General features: G+C 48.1%; 1 protein-coding gene across 1 annotated transcript in view; it reads right to left on the bottom strand.

Moving 5' to 3' along the window:
- The window catches only part of LOC129714858 (ALS2 C-terminal-like protein), a 111,793-nt gene that overhangs the window by 62,846 nt on the left and 25,633 nt on the right, over positions 1–23,314 (bottom strand). Inside the window, exons 6-8 of the mRNA XM_055664685.1 lie at positions 22,164–22,320; positions 15,724–15,852; positions 1,814–1,924 (exon numbers count right to left, since the gene is read on the bottom strand). Of these exons, the coding sequence (XP_055520660.1) occupies positions 1,814–1,924; positions 15,724–15,852; positions 22,164–22,320 (397 nt within the window). The remainder of the gene's footprint in view (positions 1–1,813; positions 1,925–15,723; positions 15,853–22,163; positions 22,321–23,314) is intronic.

The raw sequence follows: 23,314 nt of genomic DNA on the forward strand, positions 1-23,314 counted from the left end.
AAAAAGATGAAAAATGCAAAAGGGAGAGAGAGAGAAAAGACCCCTGAACTACCAAAGAAGTGCGAGGAAAAAAAAGAGAAAATGGAGATATGCCCCATTGTCCTTCGCCCCCACCCCACTCACCCACCACAGTTTTAAATTTGTGTTCAACCATTCTGTTGTTGAAGAAATTCAGTGAAAGGAGACCATGCGCGCAGCGGTAGAGTCGCCGCCTTACAGCGAATGCCGCGCCGGGGACCCGGGTTCCATCCCGACTACAGGTGCTGTCTGTACGGAGTTTGTACGCTCCCCCCCATTGACCTGCATGGGTTTTCTCCGGGTGCTCCGGTTTCCTCCCACACTCCAAAGACGTGCAGGTTTGTAGCTTAATTGGCTTGGGTATAAAAATGTAAAAATTGTCCCGAGTGGGTGTAGGATGGTGTTAGCGTGCGGGGATCGCTGGTCGGCACGGAGCCGGTGGGCCGAAGGGCCTGTTTCCGCACTGTATCTCTAAACTAAACTAAAGAGAGGTAATAGCAGGAGAGATATCTGAGGCCGAGAAAGGGTTGGAGTTCTTTACCGGTGTAAGTACCTTCTTGCCAACAGGTGTACACACCTGTGCAACTTCCCCGAGGTAAACCTTGCCTCAACCCATCCGTTCCAGAACCTCACGTCCACTCATAGAGTCTCAGAGAGTCATGAAGCACGGAAAGTGAGGAGTAAGTTCTTTAGTCAGAGGGTGGTGAATCTGTGGGATTCATTGCTAGAGACGGCTGTGGAGGCCAAGTCGTTGGAAGTTTGACAGTTGGACCGACTACGGGTGCTGTCTGTACGGAGTTTGCACGTTCTCCCCGTGACCGGCATGGGTTTTCTCCGAGATTTTCGGTGTCCTCCCACACTCCAAAGACGTGCAGTTTTGTAGGTTAATTGTCCTGGTGTAAATGTAAAAATTGTCCCATGTGTGTGTCGGTTAGTGTTACTGTGCGGGTATCGCTGGTCGGCACGGACTCGGTGGGCCGAAGGGCCTGTTTTCGTGCAGAATCTCTAAATTAAACTAGACTAAAATTGAATAAAACCATTGGCCACCATTGAGTGATCTATGGAGAGAAGGAATGGGTGACATTTCGGGTCAACCCGAAACGTCACCTATCCATGTTCTCCACAGATGCTGCCTGACCCGCTGAGTTACTCCAGCACTCTATGAAACGTCACCTATCCGTGTTCTCCACAGATGCTGCCTGACCCGCTGAGTTACTCCAGCACTCTGTGAAACGTCACCTATCCATGTTCTCCACAGATGCTGCCTGGCCTGTTGAGTTTTTTGTGTCCATCTCCGGTTTGAACCAGCATCCGCAGTTCCTTCGTACACATTGAGCAAGGTTTACATAGAAACATAGAAACATAGAAATTAGGTGCAGGAGTAGGCCATTCGGCCCTTCGAGCCTGCACCGCCATTCAATATGATCATGGCTGATCATCCAACTCAGTATCCCGTACCTGCCTTCTCTCCATACCCCCTGATCCCCTTAGCCACAAGGGCCACATCTAACTCCCTCTTAAATATAGCCAATGAACTGGCCTCAACTGCCCTCTGTGGCAGAGACTTCCACAGATTCACCACTCTCTGTGTGAAAAAAGTTCTTCTCATCTCGGTTTTAAAGGATTTCCCCTTTATCCTTAAGCTGTGACCCCTTGTCCTGGACTTCCCTAACATCGGGAACAATCTTCCTGCATCTAGCCTGTCCAACCCCTTAAGAATTTTGTAAGTTTCTATAAGATCCCCTCTCAATCTTCTAAATTCTAGAGAGTATAAACCAAGTCTATCCAGTCTTACCTGGACGATCACCAGGCTGTCTTCGAACAGCAGGAGTCTTGAGTCACCGCAGGTCGCTGGCAAGTTGTTGCTATCCTCCCACAGCCGGCGGCCCGGTAGAAACAAGATGTCCTGGAGAGAGAAGAAATAAGTTTCAAACGGACACAGGAGCGGCGTTATCTTGCAGTGATACGTCAGTCTTAGTGTCACGCAACGTGGGAATAGGCCCTTCACCCCAACTTGAAATAGAAACGTAGACAATAGGCGCAGGAGTAGGCCATCCGGCCCTTCGAGCTAGCACCGCCATTCAATGTGATCATGGCTGATCATCCAGAATCAGTACCCCGTTCCTTCTTTCTCCCCATATCCCTTGATTCCGTTAGCCCTAAGAGCTAAATCTAACACTCTCTTGAAAACATACAGTGAATTTGCCTCCATTGCCTTCTGAGGCAGAGAATTCCACGGATTCACAACACACTGTGTGGAAAAGTTTTTTCTCGTCTCAGTCCTAAATGGCCTACCCCTTATTCTTAAACTGTGTGACCCATGGTTCTGGACTCCCCTAACATCGGGAACATGTTTCCTGCCTCTAGCGTGTCCAATCCCTTATGACTTTTATATGTTTCTGTAAGATCCCCTCTCAACCTTCTAAATTCCAGCGAATACAAGCCCAGTCGACCCATTCTTTCATCAGATGTCAGTCCCGCCATCCCGGGAATTAACCTGGTGAACCGACTCTGAACCCCCTCAATAGCAATCACTTTCAAAATGGAAACAGGAGCAGGGTTATGTTGCAGGGATACATCAGCAATAGAGTGTAGAAAGAAGCCTTTCGCCCCAACTTGAAATTGGGTTCAAATGGAAAACATTACTCGTAATATCTTGCAGTGGTGCATTAGGAAACATTTAGAACCCTAACATCATAGAGTCATAAAGGTTTCCCTCTCCCCTGACTCTCAGTCTGAAGGGTCTCGACTCGAAATGTCACCTCTTCCTATTCGATAAAGTTGTTGCATGACCCGCTGAGTTACTGCAGCATTTTGTGCATATTTCCAGTGTGGAAACAGGCCATTCGGCCCAACTTGCCCAGGCCGACCAACATGCCCCATCTACACTATCATCTCCAGATGAAACCTAATCTAAGGTTAGTTAAGGATCTAAGGCATTATACTTGCCTTAATTACATTAATTTTGCCATTTTCAAATAGAGCTCTTAAAGATAGTGGAGTTAGATAGAGCTCTTGAAAATAGCAGAGTCAGGGGATATGGGGAGAAGGCAGGAACAGAGTATTGATTGTGGATGATCAGCCATGATCACAGTGAATGGTTATGCTGGCTCGAAGGGCCGAATGGCCTACTCCTGCACCTGTTGTCTATTCTGCAGGTACCATTTCACCATTTAAGAAAGTAAGTAAGTTATTTATATAGCACGTTTTAAGTCAACTCGCATTGACACCAAAGTGCTTTACATAAATTAAATAATAAGTTCCATTACAAACCATAGAAAAAGGTTAACAAAAAAGAATAAAATGGACACAACACATTATAGAGTTCAACACAAACGTCCCCCCACAGCAGAATCAAAACATTTCCACTGTGGGGAAAGGCACCAGAAAGTTAAGTCCTCTTCCTCTGTGAAACACCCGAGGTCGGGGCCCATTTGTGGCCGTGCAGCCAGTCCGATGATTTTCAGGGCCCTCTTGCCGTGAAGATGGAACATCGGCGTCGGGTGAAACATTCCTCAGCGGCTTGGAAAAGTCTGGAGCGGCTGCCTCCTCCCCGGAGACCGGAGACCGGGGCACTCGTAGACCTCAGGCCGCGCCGGTTGGAGCTCTGACCCCGGCGAACTCGATCCCTGGCTCCGCGGCGCTCCAAATCCAGCGCCGCCCGCGGCCGGACGCCCGCAGCCCCAGCTCCGCGATGTTGGGAGTCGGCAGCCAAAGCGCTCCGGAGCTTACCACACGGCGACCCGGTAAGGCATCGCCCGCTCCGTGTTGGTATCCCAGCGCTGCGCCCAGCGCTGCGCCACCGCCGCTGAAGCTGTAGTCCCGGCCGGTCCCGACAGGAAACGCCGCTCCACTCTCGATGGTAGGCCGCGAGGACGGGGCAAAGAAGCAGCTTGGAGGGATGCTGCCTCTCCGACTAGGTAGAGGACTAAGAAATAAAGTTTCCCCCTTCCCCACCCCCACCACCCACGTAGAAAACCTCCACTAACATTTTTTAACACGACTTAAAATAAAATTTAATTTAAAAAAAGGTGTGCAGACGGACTGCGGGCAGGCTGCCATACACAGACGGCGCCCACTCCCGCACATCCGCCATCTTACCAACAGCTAGACAGGTACATGGATAGGACAGGTTTGACATTGGACAATAGACAATAGGTGCAGGAGTAGGCCATTCAGCCCTTCAAGCCAGCCCGCCATAGCTGATCATCCCCAATCAGTACCCCGTTCCTGCCTTCTCCCCATATCCCCTGGTTCCGCTCTCTTTAAGAGCTCTATCTAGCTCTCTCTTGAAAGCATCCAGAGAACCGGCCTCCACCGCCCTCTGAGGCAGAGAATTCCACAGACTCACCAAATCTCTGTGAGAAAATGTGTTTCCTCATCTCCGTTCTAAATAGCTTACCCCTTATTCTTAAACTGTGGACCCTGGTTCTGGACTCCCCCAACATCAGGAACATGTTACCTGCCTCTAGCGTGTCCAAACCCTTTAACAATCTTATATGTTTCGATAAGATATCCTCTCATCCTTCTAAACTCCAGAGTGTACAAGCCCAGCCGCTCCATTCTCCCAGCATATGACAGTCCCGCCTTCCCAGCAATTAACCTTGTAAACCTATGCTGCACTCCCTCAATAGCAAGAATGTCCTTCCTCAAATTAGGGGACCAAAACTGCACACAATACTCCAGGTGTGGTCTCACTAGGGCCCTGTACAACTGCAGAAGGACCTCTTTGCTCCTATACTCGACTCCTCGTGTTATAAAGGCCAACAAGGCAATCGCTTTCTTCACTGCCTGCTGTACCTGCATGCTTACTTTCATAGACTGATGAACAAGGACCCCCACATCCCGTTGTACTTCCCCTTTTCCCAACTTGATGCCATTTACATAGTAATCTGCCTTCCTGTTTTTGATACCAAAGTGGATAACCTCACATTTATCCGCATTAAACCTCATCTGCCATGCATCTGCCCACTCCCCCAACCTGTCCAAGTCACCCTGCATTCTCATAGCATCCTCCTCACAGTTCACACTGCCACCCAGCTTTGTGTCATCTGCAAATTTGCTAATGTTACTTTGCATCCCTTCATCCAAATAATTGATGTAGAAGTTGGGATGTAATGTTAATATTGTACAAGGCATTGGTGAGACCAATTCTGGAGTATGGTGTACAATTTTGGTCGCCCAATTATAGGAAGGATGTCAACAAAATAGAGAGAGTACAGAGGAGATTTACTAGAATTTTGCCTGGGTTTTAACAACTAAGTTACAGAGATAGGTTGAATAAGTTAGGTCTTTATTCTCTGGAGCGCATAAGGTTAAGGGGGGACTTGATAGAGGTCTTTAAAATGATGAGAGGGATAGACAGAGTTGACGTGGATAAGCTTTTCCCTTTGAGAATAGGGAAGATTCAAACAAGAGGACATGACTTGAGAATTAAGGGACAGAAGTTTAGGGGTAACATGAGGGGGAACTTCTTTACTCAGAGAGTGGTAGCGGTCTACCAACCTCTTCTCTATCCATGTCAGCACTCTACCCCCAATACCATGTGCCCTAATTTTGCCCACTAATCTCCTATGTGGGACCTTATCAAATGCTTTCTGAAAGTCCAGTTACACTACATCCACTGGCTCTCCCTTGTCCATTTTCCTAGTTACATCCTCAAACAATTCCATAAGGTTAGTCAAGCATGATTTCCCCCTCGTAAATCCATGCTGACTCGGGCCGATCCTGTTACTGCTATCCAAATGTGCGGCTATTTCATCTTTTATAATTGACTCCAGCATCTTCCCCACCACCGATGTCAGGCTAACTGGTCTATAATTCCGTTTTCTCTCCCCCGCCTTTCTTAAAAAGTGGGATAACATTAGCTACCCTCCAATCCACAGGAACTGATCCTGAATCTATAGAACATTGGAAAATTATCACCAATGCATCCACGATTTCTAGAGGCACTTCCTTAAGTACCCTGGGATACAGACCATCAGGCCCTGGGGATTTATCAGCCTTCAGTCCCATCAGTTTACTCAACACCATTTCCTGCCTAATGTGGATTTCCTTCAGTTCCTCCATCACCCCAGATCCTCTGGCCACCAGTAGATCAGGAAGATTGTTTGTGTCCTCCTTAGTGAAGACAGATCCAAAGTACCTGTTCAACTCGTCTGCCATTTCCTTGTTCCCCATAATAAATTCACCTTTTTCGGTCCTCAAGGGTCCAACTTTGGTCTTAACTGATTTTTTCCTCTTCACATACCTAAAGAAGCTTTTACTATCCTGCTTTATATTCTTGGCTAGCTTACCTTCCTTCGTACCTCATCTTTTCACCTCGTAATGTATTTTTAGTTATCTTCTGTTGCTCTTTAAACGTTACCCAATCCTCTTGCTTCCCGCTCATCTTTGCTACGTTGTACTTTTTTAATACTGTCCCTGAGGTCCCTTGTCAGCCACGGCCGCCCCTCACTCCCCTCGGAATCTTTCTTCCTCCTAGGAATGAACTGAGGAGGAACTGTACCTTCTAGGCTGGGAGCTGAACATCCAGGGATATTCAATATTTAGGCGGGATAGACAGAAAGGAAAAGGAGGTGGGGTAGCGTTGCTGGTTAGAGAGGAGATTAACGCAATAGAAAGGAAGGACATTAGCTTGGAGGATGTGGAATCGATATGGGTAGAGCTGCAAAACACTAAGGGGCAGATAACGCTAGTTGGAGTTGTGTACAGGCCACCTAACAGTAGTAGTGGAGATGGGGATGGCATCAAACAGGAAATTAGAAATGCGTGCAACAAAGGTAAAACAGTTATAATGGGTGACTTCAATCTACATATAGATTGGGTGAATCAAATTGGCAAGGGTGCTGAGGAAGAGGATTTCTTGGAATGTATGCGGGATAGTTTTCTAAACCAACATGTAGAGGAACCAACAAGAGAGCAGACTATTCTAGATTGGGTATTGAGTAATGAGGAAGGGTTAGTTAGCAGTCTTGTTGTGCGTGGCCCCTTGGGCAAGAGTGACCATAATATGGTTGAGTTCTTCATTAGGATGGAGAGTGACATTGTTACTTCAGAAACAAGGGTCCTGAACTTAAAGAAAGGTAACTTTGAGGGTATGAGACATGAATTGACCAAGATAGACTGGCGATTGATTCTTAAAGGATTGACGGTGGATATGCAATGGAAGGCATTTAAAGACTGCATGGATGAACTACAACAATTGTTCATCCCAGTTTGGCAAAAGAATAAATCAGGGAAGGTAGTGCATCCATGGATAACAAGGGAAATCAGGGATAGTGTCAAAACAAAAGATGAAGCATACATATTAGCCAGAAAAAGCAGCCTACCAGAGGACTGGGAGAAATTCAGAGTCCAGCAGAGGAGGACAAAGAGCTTAATTAGGAAAGGGAAAATAGATTATGAAAGAAAACTGGCAGGAAACATAAAAACTGACTGCAAAAGTTTTTATAGATATGTGAAGAATAAAAGATTATTTAAAACAAATGTAGGTCCCTTGCAGTCAGAAACAGGTGAATTGATCATGGGGAACATGGCAGACCAATTGAATAACTACTTTGGTTCTGTATTCACTAAGGAAGACATAAATAATCTGCCAGGAACAGCAGGGGACCGGGGGTCAAATGAGATTGAGGAACTGAGTGAAATCCAGGTTAGCCGGGAAGTGGTGTTAGGTAAATTGAATGGATTAAAGGACGATAAATCCCCAGGGCCAGATAGGCTGCATCCCAGAGTACTTAAAGAAGTAGCCGCAGAAATAGTGGATGCATTAGTGATAATTTTTCAAAACTCTTTCGATTCTGCAGTAGTTCCTGAGGATTGGAGGGTAGCTAATGTAACCCCACGTTTTAAAAAGGGAGGGAGAGAGAAAACGGGGAATTACAGACCAATTAGTCTAACATCAGTAGTGGGGAAACTGCTAGAGTCAGTTATTAAAGATGGGATAGCAGCACATTTGGAAAGTGGTGAAATCATTGGACAAAGTCAGCATGGATTTATGAAAGGTAAATCATGTCTGACGAATCTTATAGAATTTTTCGAGGATGTAACTAGTAGAGTGGATAAGGGAGAACCAGTGGATGTGTTATATCTGGACTTTCAGAAAGCTTTCGACAAGGTCCCACATAAGAGTATACATTAGTATACGAACTTAAAGCACACAGTATTGGGGGTTCAGTATTGATGTGGATAGAGAACTGGCTGGCAGACAGGAAGCAAAGAGTAGGAGTAAACGGGTCCTTTTCACAATGGCAGGCAGTTACTAGTGGGGTATCGTAAGGCTCAGTGCTGGGACCCCAGCTATTTACAATATATATTAATGATTTGGACGAGGGAATTGAATGCAACATCTCCAAGTTTGCGGATGACACGAAGCTGGGGGGCAGTGTTAGCTGTGAGGAGGATGCTAGGAGGCTGCAAGGTGACTTGGATATGCTGGGTGAGTGGGCAAATGCATGGCAGATGCAGTATAAATGTGAGGTTATCCACTTTGGTGGCAAAAACAGGAAAGTAGACTATTATCTGAATGGTGGCCGATTAGGAAAAGGGGAGATGCAACGAGACCTGGGTATCATGGTATACCAGTCATTGAAAGTAGGTAGATACACAAAAAAGCTGGAGAAACTCAGCAGGTGCAGCAGCATCTATGGAGCGAAGGAAAAAGGCAAAGTTTCGGGCCGAAACCCTTCTTCAGACTGATCGGGGGGAGGGGGGGGGAGAAGAAAGGAAAAAGGAGGAGGAGCCCGGAGGCTGGGGGATGGGAGGAGACAGCTCGAGGGCTGAGGAAAGGGAGGAGACAGCAAGGACTAACAAAATTGGGAGAATTCAATGTTCATGCCCGCAGGATGCAGACTCTCCAAGCGGAATATGAGGTGCTTGTTTCTCCAATTTCCGGTGTTGCTCACTCTGGCCATGGAGGAGGCCCAGGACAGAGAGGTCGGATTCGGAATGGGAGGGGGAGTTGAAGTGATGAGCCACCGGGAGGTCAGGTAGGTTCTTGCGGACTGAGCGGAGGTGTTCGGCAAAACGATCGCCCAACCTCCGCTTGGTCTCACCGATGTATATCAGCTGACATCTAGAGCAGCGGATGCAATAGATGAGGTTGGAGGAGATGCAGGTAAACCTCTGTCGCACCTGGAACGACTGCTTGGGTCCTTGAATGGAGTCGAGGGGGGAGGTGAAGGGACAGGTGTTGCATTTCTTGCGGTTGCAAGGGAAAGTGCCCGGGGAGGGGGTGGTACGGGAGGGAAGGGAAGAATTGACAAGGGAGTTATGGAGGGAGCGGTCTTTGCGGAAGGCAGACATGGGGGGAGATGGGAAGATGTGGCGAGTGGTGGGGTCACGTTGGAGGTGGCGAAACTGACGTAGGATTACTTTTTGTATGTGACGGCTGGTGCGGTGAAAGGTGAGGACTAGGGGGACTCTGCCCTTGTTGCGAGTGGGGGGATGGGGAGAGAGAGCAGTGTTGCGGGGTATGGAAGAGACCCTGGTGCGAGCCTCATTTATGGTGGAGGAGGGGGACCCCTGTTCCCTGAATAATGAGGACATTTCAGATGTCCTGGTGTGGAACGCCTCATCCGTGGAGCAGATGTGGCGTAGACGGAGGAATTGGGAGTAGGGGATGGAGTCCTTACAGGAAGCAGGTTGGGAAGAAGTGTAGTCCAGATAGCCATGGGAGTCAGTGGGTTTATAGTGTATGTCGGTCAGAAGTCTATCACCTGCAATGGAGATAGTGAGGTCAAGGAATGGTAGGGAAGTGTCGGAAATGGTCCAGGTGTATTTCAGTGCCGGATGGAAATTAGTGGTGAAGTGGATGAAGTCAGTCAGTTGTGTGCGGGTGCAGGAGGTGGCACCAAAGCAGCCGTCGATGTAGCGGAGGTAGAGGTTGGGGATGGGGCCCTGGTACGTACTGAACAAGGATTGTTCAATGTACCCGACAAAGAGGCAGGCGTAGCTGGGGCCCATGCGTGTGCCCATAGCTACGCCTTGTGTTTGGAGGAAATGGGAGGAGTCAAACGTAAAGTTGTTGAGGGTGAGGACCAACTCCGCTAGGCGGAGGAGAGTGTCAGTGGCTGGGTATAGGTTGCCCCTCTGGTCGGGGAAGAACCAGAGGGCTTTGAGACCATCCTGGTGGGGGATGGAGGTAAAGAGTCACTGGACGTCCATGGTGAAGATGAGGGGGTGAGGGCCTAGAGAATGGAATGTGCGGAGACGACGGAGAGTGTCTGAGGTGCCTAGAACATAGGTAGGGAGGGATTTGACCAAGGGGGATAGGATGGAGTCAAGGTATTTGGAAATGAGTTCGGTGGGGCACGAACAGGCAGAGACAATGGGTCTATCAGGATAATCAGGTTTGTGGATTTTTGGGAGAAGGTAAAATCGGGCCGTGCAGGGCTGGGGAACAATGAGGGTAGGGCATTGGGAGTTGATGAAGTCGGTGATGGTGCTGGAGATGGTGGCCTGGTGCTTGTCAGTGGGGTCATGGTCCCGGGGTAGGTAGGAGGAGGTGTCCGAGAGTTGGCGCGTGGCCTCAGTGTCCGAGAGTTGGCGCATGGCCTCAGTAGGCATGTAGGTGCAGCAGGCAGTGAAGAAAGCGAATGGTATGTTAGCATTCATAGCAAAAGGATTTGAGTATAGGAGCAGGGAGGTCCAACTGCAGTTGTACAGGGTCTTGGTTAGACGACACCTGGCGTATTGCGTACAGTTTTGGTCTCCTAATCTGAGGAAAGACATTCTTGCCATAGAGCGAGTACAGAAAAGGTTCACCAGACTGATTCCTGGGATGTCAGGACTTTCATATGAAGAAAGACTGGATAGACTCGGCTTGTACTCGGTAGAATTTAGAAGATTGAGGGGGATCTTATAGAAACTTACAAAATTCTTAAGGGGTTGGACAGGCTAGATGCAGGAAGATTGTTCCCGATGTTGGGGAAGTCCAGAACAAGGGGTCACAGTTTAAGGATAAGGGGGAAATCGTTTAAGACCGAGATGAGGAAAACATTTTTCACACAGAGAGTGGTGAATCTGTGGAATTCTCTGCCACAGAAGGTAGTTGAGGCCAGTTCATTGGCTATATTTAAGAGGGAGTTAGATGTGGCCCTTGTGGCTAAAAGGATCAGGTGGTATGGAGAGAAGGCAGGTACAGGATACTGAGTTGGATGATCAGCCATGATCATATTGAATGGCGGTGCAGGCTCGAAGGGCCGAATGGCCTACTCCTGCACCTAATTTCTATGTTTCTATGTATTATTCCTAGAAACACCTGCCATTTTTGGTCCACTGTCATCCCTGCCAGTGTATCTTTCCAGTCAACTTTGTCCAGCTCCTCCCTCATGGCCCCATAGTCCCCTTGAACAAAGTTGAACACACCGACACCTCCGATCTACCCTTCTCCCTCTCCAATTGTAGATTAAACCTGACCATGTTATGGCCACTACCTCCTAATGGCTCATTAACCTTGAGGTCCTTTATCAAATCCGGTTCATTACACAACACTAAACCCAGAATTGCCTTCTCCCTGGTAGGCTCCAATACAAGCTGTTCTAAGAATCCATCACAAAGGCACTCTACAAAGTCCCTTTCCTGGGGTCCAGTACCAACCTGATTTTCCCAGTCTACCTGCATGTTGAAATCTCCCATAACAACCACAGCATTACTTTTGCTACATGCCAATTTTAACTCCTGATTCAACTTGCGCCCTATATCCAGGCTACTGTTTGGGGGCCTGTAGATTAGTCCCATTAGGGTCTTTTTACCCTTGCAATTCCTTAGTTTTATCCATACTGACTCCACATCTCCTGTTTCAACGTCACCCCTCGCAAGGGACTGAATTTCATTCCTCACCAACAGAGTAACCCCACCCCCTCTGCCCCCCCCCCCTGTCTGTCTTTTCGATAGGCTGTGTACCCCCTGAATATTCAGTTCCCAGCCCTGGCCCTCTTGCAGCCATGTCTCTGTAATTCCCACAACATCATACTTGCCAGTTTCTAACGGAGCCTCAAGCTCATCCACTTTATTCCTTATACCGATTCAGATTCAGATTCAGATTCAGATTCAATTTTAATTGTCATTGTCAGTGTACAGTACAGAGACAACAAAATGCATTTAGCATCTCCCTTGAAGAGCGACATAGCAAACGATTTGAATAAAAAATAAATAATAAGTGTCCGGGGGGGGGGGGGTGATTGGCAGTCACCGAGGTACGTTGTTTAGTAGAGTGACAGCCGCCGGAAAGAAGCTGTTCCTCGACCTGCTGGTTCGGCAACGGAGAGACCTGTAGCGCCTCCCGGATGGTAGGAGGGTAAACAGTCCATGGTTGGGGTGAGAGCAGTCCTTGGCGATGCTGAGCGCCCTCCGCAGACAGCGCTTGCTTTGGACAGACTCAATGGAGGGGAGCGTGGAACCGGTGATGCGTTGGGCAATTTTCACCAGCCTCTGCAGTGCCTTCCGGTCGGAGACAGAGCAGTTGCCATACCATACTGTGATGCAGTTGGTAAGGATGCTCTCGATGGTGCAGCGGTAGAAGTTCACCAGGATCTGAGGAGACGGATGGACCTTCTTCAGTCTCCTCAGGAAGAAGAGACGCTGATGAGCCTTCTTGATCAGAGTAGAGGTATTGTGGGTCCAAGAGAGGTCATCGGAGATGTTGACTCCCAGGAACCTGAAGCTAGAAACACGTTCCACCTCCGTCCCGTTAATGTGGATGGGGGTGTGCGTGCCGCCTCTGGACTTCCTGAAGTCTACAATGAGCTCCTTGGTCTTCTTGGAGTTAAGGGCCAGGTTGTTGTCAGCGCACCATGCTGCTAAGTGCTGGACCTCCTCCCTGTAGGCCAGTTCATCGTTGTTGCTGATGAGGCCAATCACCGTTGTATCATCTGCATACTTGATGATGGTGTTAGTACCATGTACAGGTGTGCAGTCATAGGTGAAGAGGGAGTAGAGGAGGGGGCTCAGCACACAGCCCTGAGGAACGCCGGTGTTCAGGGTGAGGGTTGAAGAGGTGTGCTTGTCTAACCTCACAGACTGGGGTCTGTTGGTTAGAAAGTCCAGTATCCAGTTGCAGAGGGAGGGGTCGATGCCCAGGTTACCGAGTTTGGTGATCAGTTTTGATGGAATAATGGTGTTGAATGCTGAGCTGTAATCGATGAACAGCATTCTTACATAAGTGTCTCTGTTGTCAAGGTGGGAGAGGGCGGAGTGAAGTGCCGTTGAGATGGCATCCTCCGTACTCCTGTTCTTGCGATAGGCAAACTGATAGGGATCCAGTGTGGGGGGTAGGCAGCTTTTGAGGTGTGCCAGGACCAGCCTCTCGAAGCACTTGGTGATGATGGGGGTAAGTGCAACTGGGCGGAAGTCGTTGAGGCTTGCCGCAGTGGAGTGTTTTGGCACTGGCACGATGGAGGTGGCTTTAAGGCAAGTGGGGACAACTGCTTGGGCAAGTGACAGGTTGAAGATGTCAGTCCAGACGTCTGTCAGCTGCGCAGCACAGGCCCTGAGCACGCGCCCGGGGATGCCGGGGATACTTGGAGGGATATGGGGCCAAACGCGGGCAGGTGGGCCTAGTGTAGCTGGGATATTGTTGGCCGGTGTGGGCAAGTTGGGCTGCAGGGCCCGTTTCTACGCTGAATCACTCTATGACTCTGTGACTCCTGAGATTGCATGACCTTATGACTGAGGGAGAAAATAACTTTGTGATGCATGATTTGCATTATTAGCAAGTTACAGCAATGGGGTAAGCTGGCTGCACAGAGATTGGGAAGTGAGAAAGACGGGCTGGTGTTTTTTTCCGACGCTAAAGTCATCATGTGGCGCTTCTGGTTCCTGATTTAAGGTAGCCCACAGCTCCCCCCCCTCACACATCATGTAGACACACAGTGAACTCCATGGGCCAAATGACCTCCTTCTGCCCCGATAACCTATGAACACGAATATGGTTGGGTGACAACAGACAATAGACAATAGGTGCAGGAGTAGGCCATTCAGCCCTTCGAGCCAGCACCACCATTCAATGTGATCATGGCTGATCATCCCCAATCAGTTCCCCGTTCCTGCCTTCTCCCCATATTCCCTGACTCCGCTATCTTTAAGAGCCCTATCTAGCTCTCTCTTGGAAGTATCCAGAGAACCGGCCTCCACCGCCCTCTGAGGCAGAGAATTCCACAGACTCACAACTATCTGTGTGACGTTTCGGATCAGGACCCTTTGCCTGTAAACATGGCCCAGACCATCGCATAAACCAACCTCCCTTCCATTGACTCCATCTACACGTCACGCTGCCTCGGCAAGGCCAGCAGCATCATCAAGGACCAGTCGCACCCCGGCCACTCCCTCTTCTCCCCTCTCCCATCGGGCAAGAGGTACAGAAGTGTGAAAACACACACCTCCAGATTCAGGGACAGTTTCTTCCCGGCTGTTATCAGGCAACTGAACCATCCCATCACAACCAGAGAGCAGTCCTGAACTACTATCTACCTCATTGGTGACCCTCGGACTATCCTTGATCGGACTTTATCTTGCACAAAACATTATTCCCTTAATGATGTATCTGTACACTGTGGACGGCACGATTGTAATCGTGTATTGTCTATACACTGACTGGTTAGCAAGTGACGAAAAGCTTTTCACTGTACCTCGGTACATGTGACAATAAACTAAACTAACAGTTTAAAGGATAGACACAAAAAGCCGGAGTTATTCAGTGGGTCAGGTCCCCGTTCCTTCATCTTTACTATGGATGTCCAGAGGAAGTGTCTAGACCCCTATTCCTTACTTCCACCAGCTGCCTGACCCGCTGAGTTACTCCAGCACTCTGTGAAACGTCACCTATCCATGTTCTCCACAGATGCTGCCTGACCCGCTGAGTTACTCCAGCACTCTGTGAAACGTCACCTATCCATGTTCTCCACAGATGCTGCCTGACCCGCTGAGTTACTCCAGCACTCTGTGAAACGTCACCTATCCATGTTCTCCACAGATGCTGCCTGACCCGCTGAGTTACTCCAGCACTCTGTGAAACGTCACCTATCCATGTTCTCCACAGATGCTGCCTGACCCGCTGAGTTACTCCAGCACTGTGTGAAACGTCACCTATCCATGTTCTCCACAGATGCTGCCTGACCCGCTGAGTTACTCCAGCACTGTGTGAAACGTCACCTATCCATGTTCTCCACAGATGCTGCCTGACCCGCTGAGTTACTCCAGCACTCTGTGAAACGTCACCTATCCATGTTCTCCACAGATGCTGCCTGACCCGCTGAGTTACTCCAGCACTCTGTGAAACGTCACCTATCCATGTTCTCCACAGATGCTGCCTGACCCGCTGAGTTACTCCAGCACTCTATGAAACGTCACCTATCCATGTTCTCCACAGATGCTGCCTGACCCGCTGAGTTACTCCAGCACTTGGTCTATCTTCCTTATAGTTCCTTCTTACACATAATATTTTAAACATGTCGGTAATTGGCTGCAAAGCATATTGTAATGTCTTTAATCGGACTTTACCTTGGTCTAAACATTATTCCCTTATCATGTATCTGTACACTGTGGACGCCTCGATTGTAATCGTGGATTGTCTTTCCGCTGACTGGATAGCACGCAACAAAACGCTTTTCACCGTACCTCGGTACACGTGACAAAGATGAGCTAAACAAATGCAGAATTGACAGCGACATTGATAATGTTGAACAGAGTGTGTTTGCTACTCACAGTTAGTTTACTTCCGAGTGAGTTCCAGAGAGTTTTGGTGGAGGTGGCCACATCCAGAGACTGCTGGATCCACTTGTCGAGATCGATGAAAGTCACCAGTGCTTCTGCGATAGGTTTGACCTCCGGGCTCTGCAGATGATAGAGACGAGGAATCCTAAACACTTGAACTGAATGTTTGGGGCGGCACAGTGGCGCAGCGATAGAGTTGCTGCCTCACTCTGCCAGAGACCCGCGTTCCAATAGACAATAGATAATAGGTGCAGGAGTAGGCCATTCGGCCCTTCGAGCCAGCACCGCCATTCAATGTGATAATGGCTGATCATCCCCAATCAGTACCCCGTTCCTGCCTTCTCCCCATACCCCCTGACTCCGCTATCTTTAAGAGCCATATCTAGCTCTCTCTTGAAAGTATCCAGAGAACCGGCCTCCACCGCCCTCTGAGGCAGAGAATTCCACAGACTCACCACTCTCTGTGAGAAAAAGTGTTTCCTCGTCTCTGTGGCCCCTGGTTCTGGACTCCCCCAACATCGGGAACATGTTCCATCCTGAATACGGGTGCTGTTTGTACGTTCTCCCTGGACCTGTGTGGGTTTTCTCCGGGTGCTCCGGTTTCCTCCCACACTCCGAAGACGTGCAGGTTTGTAGGTTAATTGGTTTGTGTCTATTGCCCTTCGTGTGTGCAGGATAGAACTAGTGTACGGGTGATCACTGGTCAGTGTGGACTCGGTTGGCCGATGGGCCTGTTTGCCAAAGCAGGCAAATGGAGATTTCTCTGGTAGCTAACATGGTCGACATGGATGAGTTGGGCCGAAGGGCCTGTATCCGTGCTGTATAACTATTCGACTAAGTTTAGAGGAATCTTGGAGTCCAAATCTGTAACTCCTTAAAAGTGCCTGTACGAGTATTACAGAAGGAGTTTAAGAAGAAACTGCAGATGCTGGAAAATTGAACGGGCGCTTACCAACATGGCGTCCCTAGTTACGGGCGCTCACCAACATGGCGCCCCTAGTCACGGGCCTTCACCAACATGGCGTCCCTAGTTACGGGCGCTTCACCAACATGGCGTCCCTAGTTACGGGCGCTCACCAACATGGTGTATCGACGGGCCATTGCCTTGGCTCTGTCCTGAAGGCGGTGGCTCAAATACTCACATTCACTCGTCCCCGGCCCATTGACAACCCCGATCCCGACAGTGAAGCCCAGACACGGGAGGTGCATGGCCGTGCTAGCGGCTTTGCGCAGGATGCGGTACAGCCACAGCTCGCCGCTCGGCCCCGATCCGCCATGGTGGCCGCGAGCGCAGGCCTCCTTGCGTCACCGCGCCTCGGGCCCGGGAGGTACCGGAGATGACGGAAGTCTGCGGGCCGGTTTATTTTGGGTGATGGGCTGCTTTCGGCCCGGGGGCCGTAGCTTTCTGACCCCTGGTTTACAGGAAGGATGTGGAGGCTTTGGGGAGGGTGTAGAGGGGGTTCACCAGAACGATGCCTGGACCAGGGGATGTTAGCTTCAGGGAGAGTTTGGACAGGGATATGAATTCAATGCAGATCTTGGCAACAGGTTTGGCACTGACATTGTGGGCCGAAGGGCCAGTTCCTGTGGTGTACTGTCCAATGTTCATGCATATTAATATATCATGGCCGATACAAGATGCTGGACTAACTCAGTGGGTCAGGCAGCATCTCTGGAGAGATGGAATGGGAGACGTTTCAGGTCAAGACCCTTCTTATGATTTAGGTTGTGAACTTGGTTAGGCAACATTTCGAGTCTAAAGAGTCTTAGGAAAACATAGAACTATTCTATGTTTCTATGAATCTTAAACTCAAAACGTCACCTATCCATGTTCTCCACAGATGCTGCCTGACCCACTGAGTTACTCCAGCACTCTGTGAAACGTCACCTATCCATGTTCTCCACAGATGCTGCCTGACCCGCTGAGTTACTCCAGCACTCTGTGAAACGTCACCTATCCATGTTCTCCACAGATGCTGCCTGACCCAGTTACTCCAGCACTCTGGGAAACGTCACGTATCGTTGTTCTCCACAGATGCTGCCTGACCCACTGAGTTACTCCAGCACACTGTGAAACGTCACCTATCCATGTTCTCCACAGATTAACGCAATAGAAAGGAAGGACATTAGCTTGGAGGATGTGGAATCGATATGGGTTGAGCTGCGAACACTAAGGGGCAGAAAACGTGGCCAGCTTATTTGTGACCATAATATGGTTGAGTTCTTCATTAGGATGGAGAGTGACATTGTTAATTCAGAAACAAGGGTCCTGAACTTAAAGAAAGGTGACTTTGAGGGTATGAGACGTGAATTGGCCAAGATAGACTGGCAAATGATTCTTAAAGGGTTGACGGTAGATATGCAATGGAAGGCATTTAAAAACTGCAGGGATGAACTACAACAAGTGTTCATCCCAGTTTGGCAAAAGAATAAATCAGGGAAGGTAGTGCATCCGTGGATAACAAGGGAAATCAGGGATAGTATCAAAACAAAAGATGAAGCGTACAAATTAGCTAGAACAAGCAGCCTACCAGAGGACTGGGAGAAATTCAGAGTCCAGCAGAGGAGGACAAAAGGCTTAATTAGGAAAGGGAAAATAGATTATGAAATAAAACTGGCAAGGAACATAAAAACTGACTGCAAAAGTTTTTATAGATATGTGAAGAGGAAAAGATTAGTTAAAACAAATGTAGGTCCCTTGCAGTCAGAAACAGGCGAATTGATCTTGGGGAACAAGGACATGGCAGACCAATTGAATAACTACTTTGGTTCTGTCTTCACTAAGGAAGACATAAATAATCTGCTGGAAATAGCAAGGGACCGGGGGTTAAATGAGATGGAGGAACTGAGTGAAATCCAGGTTAGCCGGGAAGTGGTGTTAGGTAAATTGAATGGATTAAAGGCCGATAAATCCCCAGGGCCAAGTTGCATCCCAGAGTACTTAAGGAAGTAGCCGCAGAAATAGTGGATGAATTAGTGATAATCTTTCAAAACTCTTTAGATTCTGGAGTAGTTCCTGAGGACTGGACGGTAGCTAATGCAACCCCACTTTTTAAAAGGGAGAGAGAAAACGGGGAATTGCAGACCAGTTAGTCTTACATCGGTAGTGGGGAAAATTCTGGAGTCAGTTATTAAAGATGGGATAGCAGCACATTTGGAAAGTGCTGAATTCATTGGACAAAGTCGCATGGATTTATGAAAGGTAAAAATTCTGACGAGTAGGTTATTAAAGATGGGATAGCAGCAGTGGATTTGAAAAGTGGACTTTCAGAATCATTGGACAAAGTCAGCTTATTTTTGGACGCAGAAGGTTAAGGGGGGACTTGATAGAGGTCTTTAAAATGTCTGAGGGATATCAGAGTTGATATAGAAGCTTTTTTCGAGGGGATGTAACTAGTAGGAACAGTGTTTAGGGGGGTAACATGAGGGGGAACCTCTTTACTCCAGGGTGGAGCGGTGTGTTATGAGCTTCTGGACTTTGGAGGAAGGCTTTCATTTAAAAATAAATTGGATCCATATGGATGAGAAGGGAATGGAGGGTTATGGATTAGTGGGATAGGGAAAAAAGTTGTTCGGCACGGACTTGTAGGGCCGAGATGGCCTGTTTCCATGCTGTAATTTATATGGTTATATGGTTATATGGTTCAGTACAAACTTTGATGGGGGTGGATTAGAGAACTGGCTGGCAGACAGGAAGCAAAGAGTAAACGGGTCCTTTTCAGAATGGCAGGCAGTGACTAGTGGGGTACCGCAAGGCTCAGTGCTGGGACCCCAGCTATTTACAATATATATTAATGATCTGGATGAGGGAATTGAATGCAACATCTCCAAGTTTGCGGATGACACGAAGCTGGGGGGCCGTATTAGCTGTGAGGAGGATGCTAGGAGGCTGCAAGGTGACTTGGATAGGCTTGGTGAGTGGGCAAATGCATGGCAGATGCAGTATAATGTGGATAAATGTGAGGTTATCCACTTTGGTGGCAAAAACAGGAAACTAGACTATTATCTGAATGGTGGCCAATTAGGAAAAGGGGAGATGCAACGAGACCTGGGTATCATGGTACACCAGTCATTGAAAGTAGGAATGCAGGTGCAGCAGGCAGTGAAGAAAGCAAATGGTATGTTAGCATTCATAGGAAAAGGATTTGAGTATAAGAGCAGGGAGGCTCTACTGCAGTTGTACAGGGTCTTGGTGAGACCACACCTGGAGTATTGCGTACAGTTTTGGTCTCCTAATCTGAGGAAAGACAATCTTGCCATAGAGGGAGTACAGAGAAGGTTCACCAGTCTGATACCTGGGATGGCAGGACTTTCATATAAAGAAAGACTGGATTGACTCTGTTTGTACACGCTAGAATTCAGAAGATTGAGGGGGGGTATCTTATAGAAACTTAAGGGGTTGGACAGGCTAGATGCAGGAAGATTGTTCCCGATGTTGGGGAAGTCCAGAACAAGGGGTCACAGTTTAAGGATAAGAGGGAAGAATTTTAGGCCCGAGATGAGAAAATCATTTTTCACACACAGAGAGTGGTGAATCTGTGGAATTCTCTGCCACAGAAGGTAGTTGAGGCCAGTTCATTGGCTATATTTAAGAGGGAGTTAGATGTGGCCCTTGTGGCTAAAGGGATCAGGGGGTATGGAGAGAAGGCAGGGATGGGATACTGAGTTGGATGATCAGCCATGATCATATCGAATGGCGGTGCAGGCTCGAAGGGCCGAATGGCCTACTCCTGCACCTATTTCCTATGTTTCTATGTTTCTATGCTGCCTGACCCGCTGAGTTACTCCAGCACTCTGTGAAACGTCACCTATTTTTAAAGCAGAGATTGACAGATTCTTGAGGTGGAACATTGCAACCTTCACATGGTCTGCCCTGTTTCGACTATTGCAATCAACTCGACGTGCACAAACGGAAGATCAAATAGAACAACTTTAGGCTGTGCACGCCACACGAAAGAAGAAGAAGATAGATTGTTGATTAGTGCGGGTGTCAGGGATTATGGGGAGAAGGCAGGAGAATGGGGTTTGGAGGGAGAGATAGATCAGCCATGATTGAATGGCGTGGTAGACAAGATGGGCCGAATGGCCTAATTCTGCTCACATCACTAATGAACCTATGAGCTTACGTATCTCTCTTAGGTATGGACCAGCATCTGCAGTTGGTTGTGTTACATGGTCATCGAGTTTGTAAGTTGAAACTCATAAACACATCATTTCTCACAGAGAGTGGTGAGTGTGAGGAATTCTCTGCCTCAGTAGGCGGTGGAGGCCGGTTCTCTGGATGCTTTCAAGAGAGAGCTAGATAGGGCTCTTAAAAATAGCAGAGTCAGGGGATATGGGGAGAAGGCAGGAACGGGGTACTGATTGTGGATGATCAGCCATGATCACATTGAATGGCGGTGCCGGCTCAAAGGGCCGAATGGCCTACTCCTGCACCTATTGTGTATTGTCTATTGGACTCATATATGTTTATTATTTGATTTTTTATTTATTATTGTCTTTTATCAACCAATGCCACTTTTATCTTATCTTTTTTTAATCTTAAGGTTGCAACCTTCCCTCCATTGATGAACTGTACACTGCAAAGGCCAGGAAGCGAGCGGGCAAGATCACCTCTGACCCCTCTCACCCTGGCCCCAAACTCTTTGAATCACTTCCCTCTGGAAGGCGACTCCGGACTGTCAAAGCTGCCACAGCCAGACATAAAAACAGTTTTTATCCACGGGTAGTAGCTCTACTCAATAACCCAAAATCTGTAGCCTCCTTGTGCTCTGGTATTTTGTTGTTTCACATGCTTGACCAATGGTGTTTTATCATTAATGTTTTATTATTAGTAATGTTTAGTGTTTTCTGAGTCATTGATAACTGCCGCTGTCTGCGGAGGGCGCTCAGCATCGCCAAGGACTGCTCTCACCCCAACCATGGACTGTTTACCCTCCTACCATCCGGGAGGCGCTACAGGTCTCTCCGTTGCCGAACCAGCAGGTCGAGGAACAGCTTCTTAAGGCGGCTGTCACTCTACTCAACAACGTACCTCGGTGACTGCCAATCACCACCACCCCCCCCCCCCCCCGACACTTATTATTATTTATTCAAATCGTTTGCTATGTCGCTCTTCAGGGGAGATGCTAAATGCATTTTGTTGTCTCTGTACTGTACACTGACAATGACAATTAAAATTGAATCTGAATCTGAATCTGAATCTGAATGTTGTTACTTGCGGGCGGAGCACCAAGGCAAATTCCTTGTATGTGAATACTTGGCCAATAAACTTACTTACTTAATTACTTACTTATTTTTATCCTTGTAATATCATTGCTGAGGTGGCCTGTTGTCTTGTCAAACATATTTCATTGTACCGTTGACCCTGTGTTAACCCACTTATGACAAATAGAACGGATCTGAAGTGAAATGGCGCTCAGTGGACTGACCTTTTCCAAGCCCCAGCTGAGTTTCCTGAGGATATCGATGTACTTCTGCACCTGTAAACGCACGGGCTCGTGGAGGATACGGTGCAAACTCATAGAGATAGAAGATGAATCCTTGTGGTAATGTTTCAGCGTGTTCTTGTTCCTCTTCCAGTGGTCACTGCAAATATCGTTACGTCATTAGAATGCGACGACATTGGCATCTTCACGAATCGCTGAGTTTTCAGTACAAAGTTTAGCAGCAATTTCAGGGTTCTACATTAGTCACAGAGTGATACAGTGTGGAAACAGGCCCTTTCTGTCCACACCAGCCAACAATGTCCCAGCCACACTGGTCTCGCCTGCCTGCGTTTGGTCTGAATAAATTTCAAGATCCTTCTTTATGTCTACAAAGCCTCTTGCTCTCGCCCACATCAAAAGTCACCCACCGCACCACCTCCAGGTCCCTCAGATCGGCCGAACATCCCGCGGTCTAGGCATAAGCTTTAGGGGCGACCAAGGCTTTGCGGTTGCAGCTCCTAGACTGTGGAACAGCACCCCCTCTTCCCCCAGAACTTCCCCCTCCATCGACTCCTATAAGTCGAGACTTAAAACTCATCTTTACTCTCAAGCCTTTCTTGACGTCCTCTGAGGGAGGGCTACATGTATGTATTTATGTATGTACTTCATCTATGAACCAATGTTGTATAACGTTAGTACCTCCACCAATGTAAAGCACTTTGGACAACGAGAGTTGTTTTTTAAATGTGCTATAGAAATAAAAGTGGCTTGACTTGACTTGACTTGACTTGGTCCATATCCCTCTAAACCTGTCCAATCCATGTACCTGCCTAACTGCTTCTTAAATGGTGAAAAGGTACCTGCGTAATAGGCAATAGGTGCAGGAGTAGGCCATTCGACCCTTCGAGCCAGCACAGCCATTCACTGTTTCTTAAACATTGGGATAGTCCCAGCCTCAACTACCACCTCTGGCAGCTTGTTCCATACACCCACCACCCTCTGTGTGAAAAAGTTACCCCTCAGATTCCTATTAAATCTTTTCCCCTTCACCTTGAACCTATGTCCTCTGGTCCTCGATTCCCCTACTCTGGGCAAGAGACTCTGTGCATCTACCCGATCTATTCCTCTCATGATTTTATACACCTCTATAAGAT

Source organism: Leucoraja erinacea, chromosome 43 (genome assembly GCF_028641065.1).
Source record: "Leucoraja erinacea ecotype New England chromosome 43, Leri_hhj_1, whole genome shotgun sequence".
NCBI lineage: Eukaryota > Metazoa > Chordata > Chondrichthyes > Rajiformes > Rajidae > Leucoraja > Leucoraja erinaceus.